The sequence below is a fragment of the Episyrphus balteatus genome, chromosome 2 (assembly GCF_945859705.1).
Source record: "Episyrphus balteatus chromosome 2, idEpiBalt1.1, whole genome shotgun sequence".
NCBI classification, from domain to species: domain Eukaryota; kingdom Metazoa; phylum Arthropoda; class Insecta; order Diptera; family Syrphidae; genus Episyrphus; species Episyrphus balteatus.
Window position 1 is genome coordinate 132,744,611 of NC_079135.1, and position 26,117 is coordinate 132,770,727.

Genomic DNA, 26,117 nt, shown 5'->3' on the forward strand with positions numbered 1-26,117 from the left:
TGGAATTTTCAACTAATCAGGCATTATCATTGATGAATGATGCTTTTCTGTCGGAACACCTAAAACAAGTTAAATGCAAAAAGCAAGCAAGTGTAAAAGGCCAGAAATAGGGACACCAAGAAATTTAGAGAATTATTAGCTTGAAAAACATCGAAGGTAATAATAAACACAGCTGCTTTTAATAGGCCCTTAAGTTTCAAGTTTGCATCGCACGAAAAGGAGTTACTTTTTTAAATTATCTGCAGATATTTTTAAAGGTGATGCCATTTTTTATGATTGGGAAACATATTTAATTAAAATTATTGCTTAAATTTTAATTTAAAGCATGATATTGAGAAAATAAATCATATATGTCACCTGTCAAAAACGTGTGTAAAAGTTCTATTTTTTAATAAAAACTAATTATTCTGCCTCTCTTTTTTCGTGAATAGCAAAAGAGTTTTTATTTATTGAGATTTTTCAAGCGTTTTTTTTAATAATTAAGTATATCCAATCATAGAATATGTTTACGGAAACATAAATTCAAATACTATAAAAATTCATTTTCTTCATCACTATTTTGACCCACTTTTTGCAGAAGTTATAGATTTCTTTTTAAAAAATCTTTCTTTTTTATAGAATTTTATCTATTCACATTCATTTGTTTAAAACTGTTTAGAAAAAAAGTCGATTTAACGCGAGTTATTAATTTTGTCCAGCTAGATTCGTGATTGGCCACACTGTGCTTTGGCTCAATACCAGCAAACGCATCACTGACCAGACAATTGGGCTGCTCTAAAGAAATTCTTTGATGTAACAGGCTTGCAAATCGTAATCCTAGAGTGTTTCTAGTGACTGGACCTTGCCATTTGTTATCATCTTTGTTTTCATTAGGATTCTTTTTATACTGCTCGATTTTTTCAAACAAAGGTATCATTATTTTTGGTATCAAAACAGTGCGCTCTGAGCTAATAGGGTCACCAAACGAATTTGCGAGGGACTCTCTACCTTCCTAACTTTACATTTCCATTAATGACTTCCCACATTTTTATCCCCAAAAGAAAAGGGAAAAATATCTAACCCAACTGTTCTGAACAACTTCCATGGATACTAAGAACACAGAGGCAAGAAAAGAACAGGAAACACATAATCCTTTAGACATTAAAGTTAAGAGAGATTATACCTCTAAATAACATATTGCTCAGATTTTTTAATGTCATTAGTCAATTAGGATAAAACTTGCAAATTCCACATGTATCGATATCCTAATGTCCTTCACACATACATAAGTTGCTCTGTACTCCTTCACACATGAATATTCTAAACCACGAGTTAAATGTTAAAAAAAAGGGAAGCAAAGTGCTCTTCCAACCCTTTGCTTCCTTATTTTTTTTTTTTCATCGTGTTTGTGTTATCTGTTCTTTTTTGTTGTTATTGCTTGATTTGGTGTAATTTGATGACATTTAATACTTGTGGGACAACATAACGCACAATAAAGAACCTTATCCGGTTTATTTGCTCTTATGTTTATCGAAAAAAAAAAAATCGCGCTTAGAAAATAAAATTTGCAAAAACCATCTTTACGAGAGGTAAAGATTGTGTGGAGATCCACAATCCACACACATTTTATATATTATCAATGAGAAAATTATGACTTTCCGATCTCTTGGATCAGTCATATATGTACATATGATCAAAGATCAATTTTTTAACCAATGAAGTTGGTTTGGTGAACTCTTGCCTTGCCAAGCACCTCTATGCATATCTATCGAATTACTTTTTTTTTGCTCTGTGGTAAATGCGGTCTAAATTTAAAATTGATCTGCTCTGAAGATGTAGAAGAAGAAAAGACTGTGGTGAGAGATGCAACAAAAGCATAATTCCAAGCTCTCTAAAAAGCCAACATGCGCACGGGTATTAATCTTCGGTGGTTCTTGTCTGGCCAGCTTATAACCACCACCACCAACCAGATGATTTATTTTTCTTGTGCTTGTTGTGGGCTGCGGCCTAACCACGAAAACAGACGCTTTGGAATGTGTTTTTTTTTTCCTTTCCATCTCTTGACTGTCTACCTCTTATATTTGACTTCTTCTATACTTTGTAGTTAACCATGAAGAAAAAGTTAGTTGAAATAGGACACATACAAGTGAGATGCAACTTTAGGACTCCTTGATTGACTTGCCTACATTCACATTTAAATACAATATTAAATGCTTTTTTCTTTTCATTAATCTCATTTCAGTTGCTCAACACGATACGTAGGTGATTTTTGTGAATATGCAAATCCCTGCCACACAGGAAGATGCCAAAATGGTGGCACCTGCAAGGTTACATTTCGCGATGGAACACCGCGATTTGCATGTCACTGTCCCATCGGATTCACGGAATCTTTGTGTGAGATACCGGTGCCGAATGCATGTGATTCGTCGCCGTGCCTCAACAGCGGCACATGCAACCTAAAAACACTGACAGAATACACGTGCTCGTGCTCCAATGGCTATACAGGTGGGTGGCAGTTAGTTAAAGCAGTGTCAGAGAGTTGTAATTAACTGTTTTTTTGTATTTATTTTAGGCAAATTATGCGAAAAACAAAACCTTTGTGCATCATCACCTTGTAGAAATGGAGGAACTTGCAGTTCACTTCCGGGTGGAAATTTCAAATGCAGTTGCCCGAAAGGATTCAAAGGTTTGGTGTGTTCCGAAGATGTCGAGGAGTGTCAAACGAATCCCTGCAAACATGGCGGTAGCTGTGTCAACACACATGGATCATATCAGTGAGTCGTCTTTTAAGTGGTTACATTTAAATTTATAAATAGACATGTTTACAAGTTGGATTTCCTTTTTTGTATAAGAACTCATTAAGTTTAAGTCAGTACCGCCGCCAGAGGCGACGACGGCAGAAGCATTGGGTGGCTCGGTTACATGCCAGCCACGTTGGAAGCAACAACAGGTTGATGCGCGCCGCCGCGAAGACACTAGTTGAGCGCTTTCGAGTTCATGAGAACAAATTTCCTGCATCAGAAGCAATGAAAATACAGACGAAGATGAAAGCGCACATAAAAAGAATTAACAAAATGCTCCAACAGCAATAAATTAATTTGCTTTTAATTACTCAGACTCAAGAAAACTATATGGAATGGTGGAGTTTCAGTTTAATCATTTTTTTTTTTTTTGTCATGGATTTCTATTCTTTCCTATGTCCTATGAGAATAAGTACAATGAAACCACTTTTGGTATTCAGCTCTGTGAACTGGTTAGTAGAGATACATAGCTAACAGCAGTTTGTTTGTTGGTGGGTCTCTTTTCGAGGCGCGCTGCTGTGGCAATGAAAATCTGGTTCTTTTTGCTTCTGTGTTGTGTCTTTTACGAATTATATTGTTTGTTTTATCCCCCATCCTACTCTACCTCTTGTCTATAGAGTTTCTGCCTTTAATCAGTTGAATGTAGTAAGATATTGTCATAATATGGCAAATGATTTATTATAATATTCTTGGAATGAACATTGAGTTATGAAATGTCGTTGTTGTTTATTGATGATGTTTCGTGCAGATTGTCATCAAGAGGAAGCATAAATTGGGATTCGTATATATAAAAAAATTAAGAAATAAATATATTTTTTTTTTTTTTTTTTTTTGTTATTTGAGTGAGAGTTGAAAAATTTTAAAATGTTGGCGGTTGAATATTTTTTTATTTAAATTTTAATTTTGCTGACTATAAGACGTCTACTTAAAAGTTTCTGTGATTTCGTTGACTCATAATGTTGGTCTCCATGTATTTACCTTGTTTTTTTCTTAAGTTTTTAAGAAAGCTGATTTTTTTTTTTTTCAAATCTGAAAGAAGGGTATTAGAAAAGCTTAAGTCCTGGTTTTCGGGACGACAAACCTCTGGCGAAATCCGAAATTTTGAAAAACGCGAATTGGTCTATATTTACTAAACTATTGGCTTGACCGAAAAAGTTACTTTACCAAAGTTGTTCATTCACTGTTTTTCAGCGAGGTCAACACTTTTGAGGTTTTATCGTTTTATTTTTTATTTTTTCGGTTTATTTAACGAGATTTACACCTATTTGCACACCCATTTTCACCGCTGTATTTGACATTTATGTGAACATTTACATTTTTTGTAAATTCTTGATTATAGTTCCCATACTTTTTTTGCACCCGACGATAGCTACTTTTTCAATACCATTTTGTGTTAGCATTCATTTCATTCGTTTCAATTTTATGCATTAAATCTTCTCAGGCACGAGCCTGGGAAGTAAATAAAACAATATTAGATCAATGGTATTTTTCGTTTTAAGCGCATCAAATCCTCTCCACTTCCCTATCTTTTTCACCTATCCAGCCCTTCGCTTATTTTGTGACTAAAAAAGGTTTCAGAGCTCATAATGCTTCTGATTCCTTAAAATTTATCACCCACTTTAGAGATGATTGATCCGTTCGCAATGCGAAGTGACCACAGCAAAATGGTTTGAAGTGTTTGACGGATTTGATGACCGCAAGGAGCTCTTTTCTCGTTGCGCATTACTTTTAAAAACTCTTCCCGAAGAATTCTTTCGGATGCTCGAGCCCGTCATTTTTGAAAGCACGGCTCCGCAGCAAATTTGTTAAAATAAACCCATTTCATTAATTTAAAATTATTCAACACCATAATCATATAATATGTACTACATACGTAAGTTCTTGATTTCAACATCAACCATTTAAATACATAAATTAAACAAAAACCTACCTTGCCTAAAATCTCAACTAATTAATTTCCACATTAAAGGTCAATTTGCACTAAAAGATTTAAAACCATCTTTCAATTTCAAAGAAGAAAAAAATAAATGTAAAACTTGCATTTTTAATTTATTCAAATCTTAATCCAAATACTAACGAGTTTTCTGCAAAATTTATTATCTATTTGTTTAAATTTATGGGAAACTCAGTTTTTTTTCCCAAAATTGAAGATTTATGTAATTATTCAATGAATTTGGAATTAAGTTTAATAGCAACTTATTGGCAAAACCATAAACCAAACAACTGACTATTTCTTTGTGTTCGTTCGTAGTATATACGATAATTTTACACTTAATTAAATCAATCACTTCCAGTTTTAAACACTTGTTGTATTTAGTTTAAAGTGTATATACCGTAATACGAGTAAAGAAAAAAAATATGTCTTTCTATACCTGCTCGAACATAAAAAAAGTTGGATTGCAGGAAGTTCCCTTATAATATCCATGCGTAAGAGCCCTGTAAAAACCCTTTCAATTCCCCCAAAATATTTCATGATGAAAGGTCAGCTTCAAAATAAATAAAAAAAAAAAAAAACAAATACATAAAAAGAGACACTGTCGTCCCTTGTATCATCGTCACCGACATCTAACCAAGCAACGACAACGACGAGCGAGGTTAAAAATGACTCCACTTGGGTAATAAAACACTGAGGCCACAAAAACAAAAACCAACCAACAACTGCCATTAAACCAAATTCATATGAACAGAGTTTCGTCGGTGTCCACTCTTGTGTACATGTTATATGTTCCAACCCAGCCATCTCGTGTGTGAACCTTTCTTAAGACCTCAAAAATTACAATAAATCCAGAGTAACACATAAAAAACGAAAGCAGCAGCGTATGGTGGTTAGTCTTTGTCTCTCTGTCATATATTGCTTGCAACTCTTATGGTCCGTCTTGTTGGACCTATACACTCAGATCAGGTTTAAATTTTTTTTTATGTTTACTTGTATCTTTAAGTAAAACTGAAACAATCTACTAAAATTCAGGTAGTCGACATCGAATACACTACACCGCTACCTTTCTCCATTTTTGCGTACCTTAAATTTTCATGGTTGATTTAGCACAGTTTACCCAAAAGACAGTCACAGTACAAGCAGAATAATAATAAAAAAAAAAAACAAAAATGAGATTTATTCCAGTGCCTAATTCTTCGACAGCTTAAACCGGCCCAGCCTCTGTGTGCATAGAAACCTCGAAGAACAGAGATGCGGGAAGGCTAAAACAAAGCGAATGCACGTTTCGCTACACACTGCACCACAGTTGGCCCGTTGTCAGTATACGAAGAAGGAGAGTCAATTTGCATAGTCTCTTCGTATGTTGGATTTATTTTTTTTTTTTCTTTACTAAAAGATTTCGCTTTGCATAAGGTGCTGCTTACAAGTTGAGTAGTATTGTTCTTAACCACCCTTGAATTGACCTTATGAACTGGAGTGCACAACTCTTTCGGGTGGTAATCTTCTTCACATCACGATCCAGGTCTCTCTATACCTACTATACCTAAGTTTAACCTCATAGGAATGAGAGATAATACGATTTAAGTGTGATGATGATGATGATGCTCTCCTACCTAGAGCAAGAGTTTTTAGCGTTTGTGGAAAAACAAAATCACAGCAAGCTTCTGAAGAAGGCAACAATTACCTGTCAACTTGTCGTTCATTCGTTCATTGTAAATCTTATTTGTTGGCAACTAGCAATTAAAGAAAATCATTTGTTTTTTTTTCCAACAAAATCAAAAACCTTATTTAAATGCAATTTGTTTTATTGTTTTTTTTTTTTTTTCTTTGTAGATGTATGTGCGCGCCAGGATATACGGGAAAAAATTGCGAATCGAAGTACATTCCTTGCTCACCGTCACCATGCCAAAATGGTGGAACGTGTCGTCAGTCAAGCGGACTCAACTACGAGTGCAAGTGTCCAGTTGGTAAGTGTAGTACCATAGTAATTTTAGGAATTTAAATGGAAGAATGACATAAGAAAAATTTATGTTATTGGCCTCGGCTCTGGTGGAGAGGAATATTTAGAAGATAATTTATTAAACAGTCCAAACATATTTTGAAGTGTTGACATTATGACGAAAAAACAAAGAGTAAACCGTGATTTTTTTTTTATTTACCAGACATGTTTTTTTTTGCAGAACTACTTTTTACTTTACAAAGCTTTTACTTTAATATGTTTCCAAATCAATTTGTGAAATAAAATATGTAGTTTGCAAGTTTTTAGAAATTCTTATGACAAAAACTGAGTAAACGAATTCAAAATTTGGACTCTTCAGTTTTTGAAATGTAAAATAAGGAAATTTAACTGGGGACTACTATTCAGATTGTTTGAATCGTGCCATTGCGGATTCTTGAAAGAATTTTCATTTTTTCTGCTTAATTATTTTCTTCTTCGCCTCAAAAATTGAAGTAACAAAAAGAGGTACCCATTGCTTTCCATTGAACCTAAAAGAAATATTCTCTTTAAGAACTTAAATAACTTTTCGTTCCGAATTAAAAATAAAGGGAAAAATAAAATGCAAAATCCTCTGTTTTAAAGATTCTACTTAAAAAATTTGCTTTTCTCTTCTCCCCTTAGGTATATTATTTTGTAAGGCCACCACTTGACCAATATTATTTGCTTCGGCATTGATTCCACAAGCTTTCCCAGTTCTAATTGCGGCCCACTGTTCAATTGTTGCATCTCAAAACTCTTGAACGTTGTTAAATTGGCACCCTTTGGCATAAACTAAACACGCCTGACTAGTATAAGATTTAAATCGACACTTTCTCCTCAAATCAATTTCTCAGCCTTCGAAATACGTGAATAGGAGAGTTATCCTGCTGCAATATGAAGTCAGTTTCGTATAACTCTTAAGCTCTCTCAACTATATCTTCTTCTAGCAACTCAGCAAAATTTACTACTGAGTTCTTCCTTTCAGGCACAAATGCAATTTCAGTCTTTTCATTTGCAGAAAAAGCTGGCCAAACCATTATGTTGCCGTGTCGCCACCGAAGCTGCTGACTTATTCTCACTTCTGTTTGAAGACGTTTTTCATGACGTCATTGGATTTAAACATAAGCTGCGTTCATTTGGGAATATTATCAACCGCTTAGTACTTAAAACTGCTTTGAACTACTTTTTCAATTAACTGGGGACTACTATTCAGATTTGAATCGTGCCATTGCGGATTCTTGAAAGAATTTTCATTTTTTCTGCTTAATTATTTTCTTCTTCGCCTCAAAAATTAAAGTGACAAAAGGAGGTACCCATTGCTTTCCATTGAACCTAAAAGAAATATTCTCAATCAAGAATTTTTTAAGAACTTAAATAACTTTTCGTTCCGAATTAAAAATAAAGGGAAAAATAAAATGCAAAATCCTCTGTTTTAAGGATTCTACTTGGAAAATTTGCTTTTCTCTGTTAACATTCTGACTCATTTCATTTTCCATACTTTGTTGATTTAAAAAAAATAATAATACAAAATATTTTCACATACATTACCTGTGACCAACTTAAAAATCCAAAGAAATTGAGTGCAACAAACTCATTTTGCTTTGGCAAACAATAAATTGCTTCGTCCAAAGAATACAACACATAATAAAGACTTCTTTCATTGTTTTGCAAAATTTCCATTTTGACATTCTTGATGTACAATTGATAGACTCAAGACTGACTGACTGGCTAACTGACTGTACGTTGTTGGTAAATGCAAGAACAACAAATCAATAGAAATCCAAATTCGTATTATAACTGTCGAGTAATTTTGTAATTATATTAAAAGTGTGGGAGAATTCGAGAAATGGTGATGCGATGTTTAAAGCAAAAAAAGAAATGGCATAGCATGAAGATGAAAGCAAAAGAAAATAATTGTATTACACTTTTTTTTTTCTTGCCGGCTTTGCCGAACTTTAAGACACAACTCCGTGTCCAACTCAAAACTCACTCCTCCACCAATAACAACAACAACAAAATCCAAACATGAACTTCTTTTGGCAAAGTTAATGCATCATCATCATCATCTTCATCGCCATCACCCCGAAGGTATCACGCTTCTTTTTCGTTTGAAATAAAATGAAAACCAAATTGTTAATTCATCGTGTGTAGAAGAGGCAAACGTAGAAGGTTTTTTTTACGATGCATGATTTTTCGAAAGATCACTGCGCCGCTCGGCCTGGTTATGTTAGGCTGTTTTTTGTTGTATTTTTTGTTTTGTATTTAATCGAGAAGAGTTCAAATATTCAAAATCGATTTCTACGAAGTCATCTCTTCCTATGGCCCGGCCTTTCTCAATGCGCGGCGGCATTTCTTGTTGACCGCTTCTGAATATAAATAAGCCAAACGTCGTCGTTGCATTTCAATATTAGGTATATTCGATACCGATACTAAAATGCATTTTTTATATTATGGGAATTTTTGAATAATCGATATTTTCTACAGTTAAAGGGAAGGGTCTCTCATCCGCCCTAAAACCTAGAGTTTATGAGGTTTTGGTTAAGAAGCTCTGATTCTGATTCAGCTTCTGAAACGATGATAACCTAAGGAAATGATCATCATCAGTATTGTAGTGAGAATATAGAAAAATTCAGTATATAGATTTCACCTTCAATTCAAGAAAGTGCTGTGGCTCGTGCATCACGATGACTTCGCTTGGACCTGGATTAATATTATCAAACGTCTATAAACGAACGCAAAGGAATAAGAAACAACAAGAAAAAAAAAAGAAAATAAATTAAAATACAAAATTGAAACCCACAACCGAACATTACAATAGCAAATAATTTCCAAATCAATTTTTGCCCCCAAATAGCCTGGCTATGGAGCCACGAGACTGAATATTGTGTCTATTCGAGCTTAGTTTCTTCATTATGGCTTGAAAGATGGTTGGACGATTGATCGTTGACTTCCCTCATTCATTTACTGCTGCTGCAAAGGCACATAGAATGAGAAGGAGTAAAATAGCGAATAGCCAGTACAACAGTTGTTGGGTCTCGGGTGTGAGGCACACCTTAAATCGATTTCAAGCAAGCAACAAGCTTGGAGTGGGAAGTGGAGCTCAGCCTCAATTAATTAATGTAGTTCCACGTTCGGACAGCGCACACAGTTCATATGTATGTACATTGCACATTCATACCGAAAAAAAACATAGAGGAGAGGAACAAAATGCAAGCAAAATTTATTCAATTAATTAAAATGACCCTTGTTCGTGCAGCTTGTGCATTATATTCATGTGTACATGTGTATGTTTGAATGTAACAAACAAAACAAATTCAAATTGGGATTGCTATTGCGATTGGGAGCATGTTTTGAGAGCTCTCCGACTCAGTTTCAGTTGTTGTTGTTGTTGTTGCCCTAGTCCGCAATTATACCAGGTATGCTAATTCAGCAATGTCTTTTCTATTATTTTCTTCTTAGTATACAAGCTGACCAGGACAGGATTGAAATATACCAAGATCGATGGTTTATTTTATGATCTTATTTATGGGAACATTTTTGAGGGTTGGTTATCATGATCGTTATCCTTTTTAAATATTCTTCACCTGAAATGAGATAGTTCCAACCAGGATGACGAGTGCCTGTAATTAAAAATGTTGATCATTTTTTTTATAAACATACTTACTAAACTAAGAGAAAATAGTATTCAGACCCTGAGGTCATTTCTATGTTAAGTTTCTTTCTTTAAGTAGTGTTCGATCAACGACCTTTTTCTGCGATCGTAATCAAAATTCAAAAAATAAAAATTGATTGATGGTTAAATGAATAACGTTGTCCGATTCCTCTTGGCATTTCGCATCTCTTCTTCATTTTTTTTCCATTATTTTATAAATTGCGCTTTTTTTCTGTTTTTGAATATTTGAATTGTGTTTGCAGGGCAAATTTATAGTCTTCTCTGTAACCCGCTTTGAAAAAAAAAAAAACAAAAAAAAATTGCATTCGTGTGTTTTGGAGGAGCATTCATATCTCACATTTCATTCATTGAAAATCGCTCCTGGGCACAGTCATCGGACCTCGCCGCCACCGCCACACAACACAGGTCAGCCTCAGTCAGTTTGCTTGCTTGATTATTTTATTGTATGTCTCGTCGTCTTCATCTATAGTCGTTGTTGTGAGTTGGCTTCATTTGTTGTTTTTGGTTCGTATATCGTGTCATCGTTTTGTTTTTGGTAGTAGTTGTTAATTCGTTGAAATATCCATGTATATATGCGAGTCTTGTACATTTTAATGGCATTTTATGTTTTTTTTTTTTTTTTATTATTTAGTTGTCTCTTTTTGACCCGTTTATATTATTCCCTTTTGTTTTGAAAGCCAAAGGCAGACAGGCGCACACAAGAAAATGAGCGGAGGGTTATTAAATATGCGTTATATATTCTATACACTGATAAAAATTATTTAAATTAAAAACGCAAGTTCATCAGGAAGATTTTCACCTGACGCAAGTTCATCAGGAAGATTTTCACCTGACGCAAGTATGCAAGTTTGCAGAAAAATAGTTGTGACAACTTTGTTAAAAGTCGTTCTCTTTAAAGTTCTGAAAATTTTCTTTGATCTTTCTTTTCTCTATAAAAATGAAAACGATGAATGCTACCAGAATTTGTTTATCAATACGACCTTGACCCCAAGAAACAAATCGATCATTCCACAGTTGGAAATATTACAGGAATCTCCAGAATGTTCTAACTTTCCAGAAAATTGACGCTTGAACGTTTAGACTTTTTCATTTAAACTTTGAAAAAATTGAAGTTTTTGAATAGTTCTAGTGGCCTGTAGAGAGACCATGAATTCTGATTTTGAAAACTATGAAGTTCTTCTACTTTATCATTTATTATTTTTCATTTTCATCTTATGACTTTTCTTCTATGTTAATGGAATGATTTGCCATTTTCTAACTTACCAATAGAATAAAAACTATGAACCTTAAGGGGATTCTTAGTTTAATGAACGGTAGATATCCGGTTTGTCTAACAGATGGCATTCAAATCTAATTTTCAGAAAACACTTTTCTGGTTTCACCGACGATTTGTAACTTACTTATTGATACTTACATATCGCCTGCGGAAAGCAAAATTGTTCTAACGCCATAGGATTAATTTGTTAAGGACTTAGAACAATTGTGCTTTGCGCCGACGATATATCCAAACGGTTTGGCTGCTTTATAACATATAGTATTAGAGCTATTTTACCATGTAGTTGGTAAAACTCTTTAACCAACTTCTGTTGAATAAATGAAGGACAAAAAATCTTCTGATGATTCTTAGAAAAAAGAAAATCGATTCTCTCTAGTCTAGTAACCAGTAACCGACCTACACATTTACCCTTTCCATATAGTTGGGGCCAGTTGTACAAACGTGTTTCAGCATTGGTTCAGGAATTAAATTTTTCGATTTCGGCAGATTTAACTGTGTTTCAACTTTGGTTAAAGCACGAACTTGGCTATTTACCAGAGCTAAACCTCAGCTTTACCACCGATTTTAGAAGATAATAGTTGCTTAGCCATGGATTAAATATTTGTATAACTGGCCATTAGGGGATAGCTACATTATTTTTTTTAGAAAACGAAGGCATACATTTTGTAGCAATCTAAAAGAAAATATTTTGTAGAACTAGAAATTCTTCTGCAAACTTACAGAAATGCACATGGCAACAAACCTTACACAACAATTTCAGAACTGAGGAATTGTCAGTCGATGCTGAGGGAGTCTTGCCTCATCAATATTAGGCTTAAATCAATAAATTTTATATCAGCGTCAACAACAGCTTGCAAAATAAAAGTAAATTTATGCTTACTTGTCCGTTCTTAGGGCTTGTATATTTATATGAGTGTGATCTATGGCACTAATAACAAAAGGAATCTTCTTTTTCTTCAAACTTTCGGCAATATTTGTTGACAGTGGTTCCTTGAGGCCTTTTTTTGTAGTACTGGCCCTTTGAAACTAGCCACTTTACACGGCTTCTACTGTCATCTATAAAAAGTCAACTTTCATCTTATCTGTTAGTTATCTAAGGGTTAACCCCATTCAATTGTATCAACAACTCGTCCACGGTCGCCACTGGGACCCATTTATCTTTCAGTTTTGCACCTTTCAATTTATGGAAAATAATGGCTCTTGTTTGCAAAAAGCTACGCATACGCATCAACTAACTACTTGACTAAAGCCTGGTACGCTGTTCGAGCTAAATTTTAGCCGAGATAAAATTCCCATACAAGTTATCGATAATTTGTATGGGATCCATTTTAGCTCAGATAAAAATGTTCGATAATTTGTATGGGAGCTAAAATTTAGCTCGAGCAGCGCACCAGGCTTAAACCCTCAAAGCTAATTCATAACTATTGAAACTTTTTCCAGCAAGTTTAAAATAATTATATTTTCTTCCTTCAACAAAACAAAAACACCTACAAAACTACCTGTGAAACGTTTCTCCGGTACCAATCAAACAACCTTCAAACAATTAAGTTCCCTAAAAAAAAAAAACAAAACTATCCTAATGCAAACAGTGGGCACAACATGGTACATGCTTCAAATATCCGGCCCACTCCCTGTATCTCTGGGTACCAATATGTTATTTTTTTTTTCCTTTTTGTGTCATTTGTTTCAGTGTAAACATCCAGTGCAACACTATACATTCAGAAACGAAACGCGACCGACACATAAAAGCCATAATAATAGCATAATAAGAATAATAATAATAAAAGCCGGTTTGGCGTGGTTCTCCTCTACACTCTACCTCTCCTAGTAGAAGAGATGTTGGCTTGCTAGCTAGCTTATTGATCCGCTCTTGCTCTATCTCTACCGCCCTGCCCTGTGTCTTTTTGAACTGAGAATTGAGAAAAGAAAACGAAAAAGCAGAAGAAATAGTACAAAAGACAGCTAAACATATTTTTTTTTGTATCTGAGCTGAGTCAAAGCCGACGAACGATCGAAGAACGAACGAAACCAAAAAAAAAAAAAATTCAAACATCATACATACAAACATACACAACCACCGACCAGCCAGCGGAGCGACGATTCCTCCAATGTTCTCTACGAACCAACCATATTCTTCACTATTCGAATTCCATAGGTTTTCTCTTTCTCACCCGTCTGGTCCACCAGACCACCACACACTCATCGTCGTCGTCGTCCATACATGATCGGCATCGATTGAGCTAGGGGAAACGGGGGAGGACAAAAATAAACAACAAAAAAAAAAAACGCTACAGATATGAAACCGTGGGAACGCGCGCACTCTCTCGCCACTGCGCGATCGCCCTGCAGCCAAGTTTCTTGTAATGTTTCTCCGTAATCCAAAAGCAGAAACAACAACAACAAGAATACAAAAAAAAGCAACAACAAAAAAGCACCACACAGTGGTTAGCAAGCAGCTAGCGGAGCAGCATAGCAAAGCAAATGAATATTGAAGAAATGCGTAGAGGGTGGATGGTGGAAGGGAATTATAAAAGAAGCAGAGTGTTCACAGAAATAAATGTGCTCATCATGCTCATACTCATGCATTCTTCAATTTGTCTATCTCTCTCTATCTGTCGCATTGCACCATGCACCTCAAATATCAATGCGCGCATCATGTGCACCAAATGTGTGTACTCTGCAATGATCGGATCGGGGATTGCTTGCGATGCTTATGTTCCATGACTACAACGAATGAACATGTGGAGGATCGGGATCGTATCCTGTTTAAAAAAAAAGAAGGAAAGGTTTTCTTGAGATTTGTTGAGATGGTTGGATTGGATTTTATTTGGGAAACCTACCTTATGTAGGTCTCTTCTTTTCGATCTACAATACCTACCTTCACACATCTGCATGATCATTTTTTCTTTCTCAGAGAAGCAAGCGCCCCAAAGACCTTGTACTAAGACCAAGCACTTGTAAATTGTAACTGGTGGCCGATGATGATTGATAACGCGTCCCACAACCAATCGCAACTGAAACTGACGCAAAAGTGGGACGCGAATATTAATTAGCCAATTAAATAGACAATGAGAAAAACAAGATCCCTTTCTTTCACCATATTCGATATCATCTCCATCGTCATCATTTGAGATGAAGAAAAAAATCCTTAAAATCATCATCCAATTGCAATCAGAACTCCTGTTGCATCCATCATAATATGTATAAATCGATCGCGCGCATCAATCTGTGGTACTTGTTGTTGGTGCGCTTTTCACTTTAATTGATAGTTATCTATTTTTGGAGTTTTTAATTGACTTAAACTGAGCCCCAAGAGACACAAAACAACCACCACATGGTTATTTTTTCTTCCATCATTTTTTTTTCCAATGCCCAAATAGAACTCGCCCGCTTATTAAGCCTTGGCTAACTTCTCTGACTGTTGCTGACTGTTTTAGGAAACCGTTTGCACGCGCATATCACTTGATTTCTTCTTTTGAATTATACCTTTGCCATGTTGGATGGTTATTTTATGTAAGACAACCGACAACGAGATGACAACTTGTTACTCTCGTAGCCTTTAAATGAACATAAACCCCTAAATTGTAACCAGAAATTGAGCAAGTAATTTTTTGACATCCATCTGCCCAAAAATAAAAAAAAATCTCTATCGAAAAAGTAGAATGCTACCTACATGGGATAAATTGAAATTTTGCTTAGCACAGCTTTTGTAGAATCCATTCATGTTGATATAGCAGCATATATGCACAATATTTATTATAAATATTGGTTCCTTTCATCAATCAAATTCTATGAATCATGGTTTATATCCATTCATAATGGTCTGTGGGATTAATCTGCAATTGTTTAAGTGCAACACTATGCCTCTCATGCATTAGATTGATTATTTCCAGATATTTTCCGGAATCTTAATTTGAAAGTAACATATTGATCAATCTAGGTGGGGCAGTTTAAGAATAAATCAAAAGCTTAGAATTCATAAATCTACATTTCAATTTATGAATCTATTAACAGGCTCATGATACAGCATTTTGTTAAGCTTCTGTGTGAAATAACATTTCTAGTACAAGATTCCACATCCGAGGCTTTTAGCAAGATGCTACTCCGCTTCGAACTGTCGACCATGGGAAGACCTTTCGTGAAAACAAATTTCGCGATCGCATAGCTCTAAGCTTCGCCGTAAGCCTCTCCGCCACTTCAATTCTTACCCCCAGGGAAGTACTAAGTTAAGTAAAGTACCTTCTAGATTCCTTCTTCTCATGGGTAGGCAATCAATTCCAAAGAATAGTAGCTATTAAGCCGTATTTATTTTTTTTACTTTGAATCTGTCAGCTCAGTAATTTATTAAATTTATGTCTTCTACTTTCTATACCTCATTTTCACGAGTGACGACACTTATAATAAATTATAAGAATAAGTGGCCAAACTCTGGCAAGTCAACACTCGAATAAATGGGGCATAAGCCTTTAAAAAAGTAGCAAATTAGTAACGATTACTTTACTTTGCTAAAGATGCAGAAGAAAGATCCCCTAATTCCTAAAACCTGAGAAATTGGAAAACTTGCAACATTTCAAAATGCAATGATTCTATTCTTTTCTTAGTCTGTGTATCTATTAGGAATTACTGGGGTTACTCTGACCACATAGCCTTTATCGAATCAGGAAAACATCTCCAAACTATAATAGAACTTATGCAATTTTATTGCTTAACAATACTTCAGTTAAGTGCTATAAGTTATTAATTGCTCCCACAAACTAATATTCTTGGCCCAAATCTACTATAACCTTTATCCATTGTATACGATCTAAACCACTTATTCAAAATTTGTTTTCTTATATTTCCAGGATTTCGTGGCAAGAATTGCGAGGAAAATATCGATGACTGCCCAGGAAATCTTTGTCAAAACGGAGGAACTTGCATTGATAAAATTGATTCGTATCGATGCAAGTGTCCACCAAACTATACTGGCGAATTGTGTGAAGCTGATGTTGATGAATGTGCTTTACGGTAAGTTCTTAATAATTACAAAAAATATTGGTTCAAATTACTAATTTTTCTTTTCTTTCTCATCCTCACAGACCATCAGTTTGTCAAAACGGTGCCACATGCACAAACACAATCGGTAGCTACTCATGCATATGTGTAAATGGCTGGGAAGGACCGGATTGTTCTCAAAATCACGATGACTGTGCCGTAGCAGCTTGTTTTTATGGTGCCACATGCATTGATGGTGTTGGCAGTTTTCACTGTCGATGTCCACCTGGTAAAACAGGACTTTTGTGTCATCTCGACGATACTTGCACATCGAACCCGTGCCACCCAGATGCAATCTGTGACACAAGTCCTATAAATGGTTCATTTGCATGTTCTTGTGCATCGGGTTTCAAAGGTATAGACTGCTCCGAGGATATTGACGAATGTAATCAAGGTTCACCATGTGAACATAATGGAAATTGTGTCAATACACCAGGCTCTTTTGTATGCAACTGTACACAAGGCTTCACAGGGCCACGTTGCGAAACCAACATCAATGAATGTGAATCTCACCCGTGCCAGAACGAAGGAAGTTGCTTAGATGATCCTGGTACTTTTCGATGTGTTTGTATGCCTGGCTTTACCGGCACTCAATGTGAAATCGACATTGATGAATGCCAATCGAATCCTTGTCTGAACGAAGGAACATGTCGTGATATGATAAATGGCTTCAAATGTACATGTGCCTTGGGATTCACCGGATCACGCTGTCAGATCAACATCGATGACTGCCACTCGCAACCGTGTCGCAACAAAGGCATTTGTCATGATTCCATAGCTGGATACACTTGTGAATGCCCACCAGGTTATACTGGACTGTCGTGTGAAATTAACATCAACGATTGCCAATCGAATCCATGCCACAGAGGCAAATGTATTGATGGCGATAATTCATTCAGTTGCCAGTGCGATTCGGGTTTTACTGGTTATCTATGTCAAACGCAAATAGATGAATGTGAATCGAATCCTTGTCAATTCGGTGGGCGTTGTGAAGATCGGGTGGGAACATATGCGTGTCATTGCTTGCCAGGAACTTCTGGCCAGAATTGTGAAATCAATGTCAACGAATGCCATAGCAATCCGTGTAATAATGGTGCAACATGTATCGATGGAATAAACAAGTACACTTGCAAGTGTGTTCCCGGCTATACTGGTATTCATTGCGAAGTCAATATCAATGAATGTGCTTCCAATCCATGTGCCAATGGGGGCGTTTGTATGGATCTTGTTAATGGGTTCAAGTGCGAATGCCCACGTGGGTACTTTGATGCTCGATGTTTGAGCGATGTTGACGAATGTGCTTCGAATCCTTGTATTAATGGTGGTCGTTGTGAAGATGGGGTTAATCAGTTTATTTGTCATTGTCTGCCTGGTTATGGTGGAAAACGCTGCGAATTGGATATTGACGAATGTGGCTCGAATCCTTGCCAACACGGTGGAATTTGTCGAGATGCTCTTAACTCGTATAGCTGTCAATGCATGCCAGGCTATACAGGCCGGAGTTGTGAGACAAATATCGATGATTGTATCAACAATCCATGTGCTAACGGAGGGACATGCATTGATCTTGTCAAAGGGTACAAGTGCGTTTGCAAAGTGCCATTTACCGGGCGAGATTGTGAGTCTAAGTTGGACCCATGTTCGACAAATCGCTGTCGAAATGATGCTATTTGCACACCAAGTTCGAATTTCTTGGACTTTTCATGTCAATGCATTCAAGCCTACACTGGACGCTATTGTGACGAAGATATCAATGAATGCCAGTTATCATCGCCATGTCGAAATGGAGCTACTTGTCTTAATGTTCCTGGTTCGTATAAGTGTTTGTGTGCCAAGGGCTATGAAGGCCGAGACTGTACTGTCAATACAGACGATTGTGCCTCGTTTCCTTGTCAGAATGGCGGAACTTGTCTCGATGGAATCGGTGACTATACTTGTTTGTGTGTGGACGGCTTTGAGGGTAAACATTGTGAGGTTGATATCAACGAATGTTTAAGCATGCCGTGCCAAAATGGAGCAACCTGTAACCAATATGTTAACTCCTACACCTGTACCTGCAGACTAGGCTTCTCGGGAATAGATTGCCAGACAAACGATGAGGACTGTACTGAGAGTTCATGTATGAATGGTGGAACCTGCCTTGACGGCATAAACAGCTACAATTGCTCGTGTCTTCCAGGATTTACTGGTTCGAATTGTCAATATAAAATCAACAAATGTGACTCTATGCCATGTTTGAATGGTGCAACATGTCATGAGAATGGGAATGAGTATACTTGTCACTGTTCGTATGGCTACACTGGCAAACAGTGTACCGACTATGTGGACTGGTGTGGGCAGAACTCTTGTGAGAATGGTGCCTCTTGTGTTCAGAGAAAGAATCTGTATCAATGTATTTGCGCTGCAGGATGGACTGGCAAACTTTGTGATGTCCAGATGGTGTCTTGTAAGGATGCTGCTAACAGGAAAGGTGTTAGTGTTAAACAACTGTGTAACAACGGAAGTTGTGAAGATTTTGGAAACTCCCATCGATGTTATTGTCAACAAGGCTATACCGGGTCATATTGCCAAAAAGAGATCAATGAATGTGAATCACAGCCATGTCAAAACGGTGGCACTTGCCATGATTTGATTGGAGCATATGAATGTAATTGTCGCAAAGGATTCCAAGGACAAAACTGTGAACTGAATGTAGATGATTGTAGTCCAAATCCTTGCCAGAACGGAGGTACTTGCCATGATTTGGTGCATGATTTTCGTTGTTCCTGTCCACCAGGAACTTTGGGAATAATTTGTGAGATCAATCAAGATGATTGTGTGCATGGAGCATGCCACAACAATGGATCGTGTATTGATCGGGTTGGTGGATTTGAATGTGCTTGTCCACCTGGATTTGTTGGCTCTCGATGTGAGGGCGATATCAATGAGTGTTTGTCTAATCCATGCTCGAATGCGGGTACTTTGGATTGCGTACAGTTGGTTAACAACTATCACTGTAACTGCAAACCGGGTCATATGGGACGTCATTGCGAAACAAAAGTAGATTTCTGTGCCAATTCACCTTGTCAGAATGGTGGTATCTGTTCTACTAGGCAAAATGGACACCATTGTGTCTGCACTGAAGGTTTCTATGGTCCGAATTGTGAGTTCTCTGGACACGATTGTGACTCGAATCCATGTCAAGCCGGACGATGTGTGATCGATGACGATGCTGGTGGCTATCGATGTGAGTGTCCAAAAGGCACAATGGGAATAAATTGCCAAATAGATATTTTAGATGAGTGCAAACCAAATCCATGTCAACAGGGTGCAGGATGTGAAGATTTGCTAGGAGATTTTGCCTGCTTTTGCCCTATGAAGTGGTCGGGGAAAATATGTGATACATATGATCCCAGTTATCCGGGCTGGGCAGCAGACAATGATCGAGTGGGTTTGAGGAAATACACCAAAGATTTGGAGTTCCAAAAAGAACTGTGTACAATCCGCGGATGTGAACAGAAAAAGGGCAATCATGTATGCGATCCCGATTGCAACACGTATGCTTGTAACTTTGATGGTAACGATTGCTCGCTGGGGATAAATCCCTGGATTAATTGCACAGCGAATATAGAGTGTTGGAGGGTCTTTATGGATGGTACTTGCAACGAAGAATGCAATAACGCCCAATGTTTGTTCGATGGACGTGACTGCGAGCGGAAATTACAACCTTGTAATCCAATTTACGATGCCTATTGCCAGAAACACTATGCCAATGGATTCTGTGATTATGGCTGCAACAATGAAGAGTGCAACTGGGATGGCTTGGATTGCGAAAACGAAACACAACCTCCGAATCTAGCAGACGGTGCTATATCGATTGTTGTGCTGATGGACATTAAGACATTTACTGAGGGAGCTGTTGAATTCTTGCGGGATATGGGTCACGTCCTGAGAACGACATTGAGAATCAAGAAAGACAGTATGGGAAATGATATGATTTATCCATGGAAGGTTAAATCTGAAATTGAAGGTTTGCAAAACACTGCCTTGGGCAGAAAACATCACGTTATTCTGACCGAACGCAAATCTCAAGGCGGAACTCAAGTCTATTTGGAAATTGACAATCGAAAGTGTGAAGAATGCTTTAGTAAGGCTGCCGAGGCAGCTGAGTTCTTAGCCGCAACGGCATCGAAACACACTCTTTCGCAGAAATTCCACATCTTCAAAGTGCAAGGGGTAAACAATCCGGGAGAGGAGATCATGGACAGTCCAACAAATGTAAAATACGTCACACTTGGTATAATTTTAGTAGTCTTGTCGTTTGCATTGTTTGGAGTTCTAGTAACGACTCAAAGGAAGCGCGCTCATGGAGTGACATGGTTTCCAGAAGGTTTTCGTACACCAGCGACTGGTCTGAGGCGACACACTCGTCGCAGAGGACCTGACGGCCAAGAAATGAGAAACTTAAATAAAAATCCATCACTTGTTTGCATGAGCAACGATGTTAACATGAACCAAGGCAACCACATGGGACATATGGGCCATTCCCAACAATGGTCGGATGATGAGTCTGAAATGCCACAACCAAAGAGAATACGTTGTGAGCAAGGCTATTCAAGCGATCATACTGTTGTGACCGACTACGAAGAAGCAGATTCGAGGGTTTGGTCACAACAGCATCTGGAGGTTGCCGATGTTCGGCCCTCGATAATGACACCTCCCGCCCATCAGGATGGCAAACATGTCGATATTGATGTTCGCGGGCCATGCGGAATGACACCATTAATGGTTGCTGCAGTTCGTGGCGGAGGAATCGACTCTGGCGAGGACATTGACACTGGAGATGATACAACAGCACAGGTTATATCCGATTTGTTGGCACAAGGTGCTGAACTTAATGCTACCATGGACAAAACCGGAGAGACTTCATTACATCTAGCTGCTCGTTATGCCAGAGCAGATGCAGCAAAACGTCTTTTGGATGCTGGAGCTGATGCTAACTGCCAAGACAACACAGGACGAACACCATTGCATGCGGCTGTAGCCGCCGATGCGATGGGAGTCTTCCAAATTTTACTTCGAAATCGAGCAACAAATCTAAATGCTCGCATGCACGATGGCACAACACCACTTATTCTAGCTGCCAGATTAGCTATTGAAGGCATGGTTGAAGATCTGATTACAGCTGACGCAGACATCAATGCTGCAGATAATTCAGGAAAAACAGCCCTTCATTGGGCTGCAGCTGTAAACAACACAGAAGCTGTAAATATTCTCCTAATGCATCATGCGAATCGTGATGCACAAGACGACAAGGATGAAACACCTCTATTCCTTGCTGCTCGAGAGGGTTCCTATGAAGCGTGCAAAGCGCTGCTCGACAATTTTGCCAATCGTGAGATAACCGATCATATGGATCGATTACCGCGAGATGTCGCTAGTGAGCGACTGCACCATGATATTGTTCGGCTATTGGACGAACATGTGCCGCGGAGTCCGCAAATGATTGCGGTCACACCGAACACAATGATCGGCTCTCCGCCGAGCAGTACACAACCCCAAATGATAACACAGCCGACAGTGATTGCATCGGGCAAGCAGCCGAAAAGCAAAGCAAAGAAGCAAAAGCTTGCTGCCGGATCACTGACACCAACATCACCGGAAGGTGAATTAGGTGGTAGCTTGCGACGTAAGGCAAGTGTTAAGAAGAATACCGCCAACAAAAAAGGCAATGTGAATTTGGGGGGTGTGGTAAATGCACAAATGCTAAGCGATCAACAGTTGTTGGATGCACAGCTGAGCTCTGTTGAATCGCCACCGCTAACGAGTCCGTATGATACTGCAAGTCTGTATTCAAACGCTATGGCCGCCCACCATCAGGTGGACCTGTTGGGCGGCAACAAACAGCCGCCCAGTTACGAAGATTGCATAAAAGTATGTTAAAAAAAATATATTTTCCCCTTAAACTTGTAATCATTTTTTTTGTAAAATTTTCAGAATGCGCAATCGATCCAATCACTGCAAAACATGAACAACATGGAGAACTACGGCTATTCAATGGGGTCCCCGTTTCAGGATATAATGAATGCCCAACGCGCGGCGAACGGACACAGCGTACAGATGGGCGAGCAAGGACTTAGTCCGCCATACTCGAACCAATCGCCTCCGCATTCAGTCCAAAGCAATATTGCGCTTTCACCGCATGCCTATCTCGGTGAGTACATATATATTTGGATTAGGGCTTTCGTTGTTAAGGTTTTTTTTTCGAGAATCAAGTTCCTAAGTGAAAAAATGTTTGTAAATAGATTTTTGTTTTGACCCTAGATGGCGCCACAAAAGGGTTAAAGTTTTTTCTCCTTTGGAATAGTTATATGTATGTCCTAGAAAAATGGTTTATACCTTTTTGAAAACGGTATTTAATGTAGACAAGAACCTCATCAAAAATTTGTACTTTATGGCTATATCAAAAAAATGGCCTCATAAGTCAACATATACCTTTTCCAAAAGAGAAAAAACTTTAACCCTCTTGGGGCGCCATCTAGCGTCAAAATAAAAATCTGAAAAAATTAGGGGATTTTTTTTTTTAATATTATTAAGAAATAGTTTTTCCACTTAGGAAGTTAATTCAAAAATAACGAACGCCCTAATATGCATGTTTTATTCAATCTGAACTTTTCTTATTATTAAAAATTATTGTTTTTTATACAGGTTCGCCATCACCAGCAAAATCACGTCCAAGTCTGCCCACCTCGCCAACGCACATTCAAGCAATGCGACACGCTACCCATCAAAAGCATGGTCCACCACTGAGTGGGGGAAACCAAGCTAATCTGGTGGCTCCAAATAGCAATTCATCGTCGTCGGCGTCGAGTTTTCAACAGTCGCCCAGTAGTATGTCGCAACAAAATTCACCCGTTAAACTTGGCCTGATATCGCCAACTGGCAGTGATATGGGTATGATGGTGCCACAGCAACAGCAGCAGCAACAACAACAACAACAGAACAGTGCAATAATGCAACAATCTATGCAGTTAGGGGGCTTAGAATTCGGTTCAGCTGGCTTGGACTTGAATGGATTTTGTGGATCTCCGGGTAAGTTTAAAAAACTAAACATAAAACTTGAAATACAAAACTTATATCTGATCTTTTGTTTTAGACTCATTTTCTGGCCAAATGAATCCACCATCAATACAAAGCACAAATTCGGGATCCTCGCCCTCGAATCTACTGTCGCCCTCATCGCAACACAATGCGGCATTTTACCAGTACCTAACGCCGCCCAGCCAACATTCTGGTGGACACACCCCGCAGCATCTCGTCCAGACACTGGATAGTTATCCAACGCCTTCACCTGAATCACCTGGTCATTGGTCGAGTGCGTCACCTCGGTCCACGTCCGACTGGTCGGAGGGCGTTCAATCGCCACAAGGACCCAACAACATGTACATGACTGCTGGACACCAAGCTAACAAGGGTTCTGAGGCCATATACATCTGACAATCACAAGCAACAAACTAAAAGATTCCTCATAATTGCCTTTCTTTTCAAAAATAATGATCAACTAGAGTTTATTTATGCATACGAGTAAATTTTCCCCGAAAAAACCACTAAACTTGCTATTTTTTAAAAACTTTGAAACAGATACTTCGACTGTACCCCCTTTTTGCATGTTACATAAACAAATATTTTATATAATTATTTATATATAAATTAATTTCTTAAGTGTAAGTAAAGTTTAATTATAATAAAATGAACTATAATTATATTATTTGTAAAGTAAAGAAAAAACGAGAAGACAAAAAAAAAAAATAACGAATATAGCATACAAACACCATAGGACGTTGATATGATAATTTCATTTGTAAAAAGTATCTCATCTAAGTTAAAAATATTTTAATAGCGTAAGTGAATATATTTTTTATAATTATAGTTAGTCGGGAAATATTTTTCTTGTTACATTTTCCAGAGAATTATTGTTATAACTACTAAAGAGCAAGTATATCCAAACTATAACAAAACATACTATATCATCATTATATATTTTTTTTAATAGTTTTAAAAGCAATTTTTTTATTTTACAACAACAGGTGTCGAAGTCGAACGCACGTTTCAGAGATTTTTTTAAAATAATTTCCTTTTCCTTCTATATTCTTGATTTAAAAATCAATTTTTTCAATTTTATTAACACAACGAAATAGAAAGGCAAACATGACATTTTAAAAATATTACTATGTAATAATATTACATAATGGAATCTCTGTAATTTAAAATTAGTTGTAAAATTAGTGTTGAATTTTATTTTAAATAATTAGCATGTAAAAAAAAATTAAAATTAAAAATTTATAAGAACATTTATGCTTATAGTAAAAAAAATAATTAAAAAACATCTTCTACAAGTAAAAATGCATTAAATTAGTAATAAAAAAAAGAATATTATCGTATTTAAAAATGTTTGCCTGTTTCAAATTTATTTTATTATTTTTTTTTTTTTTTTATTTTATTTAGGAAAAGCTTTAATTTAAATAAATTAAAAACAAACACATTTTATCTTGTATAACTGAGAGATCCCGTCGACTTTATTTAAGCAAACGAAACGTAAAAAGACACAATCCTTTTTTTTGTAATTTTAATTTAGAAAAAAGATTTTAAAAAAAGTAAACTTGTTAAAAATTTATAATTATGTAGTTGAAGAAAAAAAAAATAATTAAAAAAAAGACATTTATATCAAATGGTAGGCATTTATAGAAAAGTAATTAAAAAAAAATCTCAATTTAAGAAATGCTGTAAAATAGTACTTGAAATAAAAATTTCTACGATATTTTTACAAAAACAAATTTTTGTTATGAATTTTTTTTTTATGACTTGAAAGATCCACTTATTTTTGTTCGTGTCTTTTAGTTTGAAAGGCTGCCATTATTACTACTTAGCTTTGCAATATACCCAAATTTTTTCTACACCTAAAAAAACACTCTGACTTGAAAAAAAAATGTTGGAACTTATTTTATTCGTAATTTCCCTGGTCAAAGACAATATTTTAAATACACTTTGTAAGGATTTGCCATTTCCCAAGAAAAAGAATTCCTGGTTTCTGTTATAAATGAAACATTTTTACCAATTTTCAATGGGGTACCATTGTTGTCCCAGTTTTTGTGATACTAATTCTGAATTTCATCATTTCTTAAAAAAAAAAAAAACAACCTTTCAATCAAGATAATTTTGTAGACTCTTCAGATTCTTAGTTCTTATAACAAAAGAAACTTTTTCACCAAGTTTTCAGTTGTTATGATACCTTTTTGACCCATTACTCAACCTCTCAAAAAACACCCTTTCACCAAAAATATTTTTAAGAACTTTATTTGCCTCTGCTTTATCTCTGTCTCTGCTTTATCTAAAATCTTCATCCCGAATTTCATCAGTGTATTTTGTTTTTCACATGGGTTTTTGTTATATTTTACTTGTTG

At 36.7% G+C, this 26,117-nt stretch overlaps 2 protein-coding genes across 2 annotated transcripts in view; both read left to right on the plus strand.

The window, feature by feature from the left end:
• Positions 1-25,418, plus strand: part of LOC129908646 (neurogenic locus Notch protein) — a 75,736-nt gene extending 50,318 nt beyond the window's left edge. Inside the window, exons 3-10 of the mRNA XM_055985299.1 lie at positions 2,222-2,484; positions 2,552-2,753; positions 6,550-6,683; positions 16,488-16,650; positions 16,722-22,590; positions 22,654-22,870; positions 23,365-23,748; positions 23,813-25,418. Of these exons, the coding sequence (XP_055841274.1) occupies positions 2,222-2,484; positions 2,552-2,753; positions 6,550-6,683; positions 16,488-16,650; positions 16,722-22,590; positions 22,654-22,870; positions 23,365-23,748; positions 23,813-24,153 (7,573 nt within the window). The 3' untranslated portion in view covers positions 24,154-25,418. The remainder of the gene's footprint in view (positions 1-2,221; positions 2,485-2,551; positions 2,754-6,549; positions 6,684-16,487; positions 16,651-16,721; positions 22,591-22,653; positions 22,871-23,364; positions 23,749-23,812) is intronic.
• Positions 14,682-26,117, plus strand: part of LOC129908650 (rab11 family-interacting protein 1) — a 37,717-nt gene continuing 26,281 nt past the window's right edge. Inside the window, exon 1 of the transcript XR_008771309.1 lies at positions 14,682-14,692. The gene's annotated coding sequence lies outside the window, so the exon portion shown is untranslated. The remainder of the gene's footprint in view (positions 14,693-26,117) is intronic.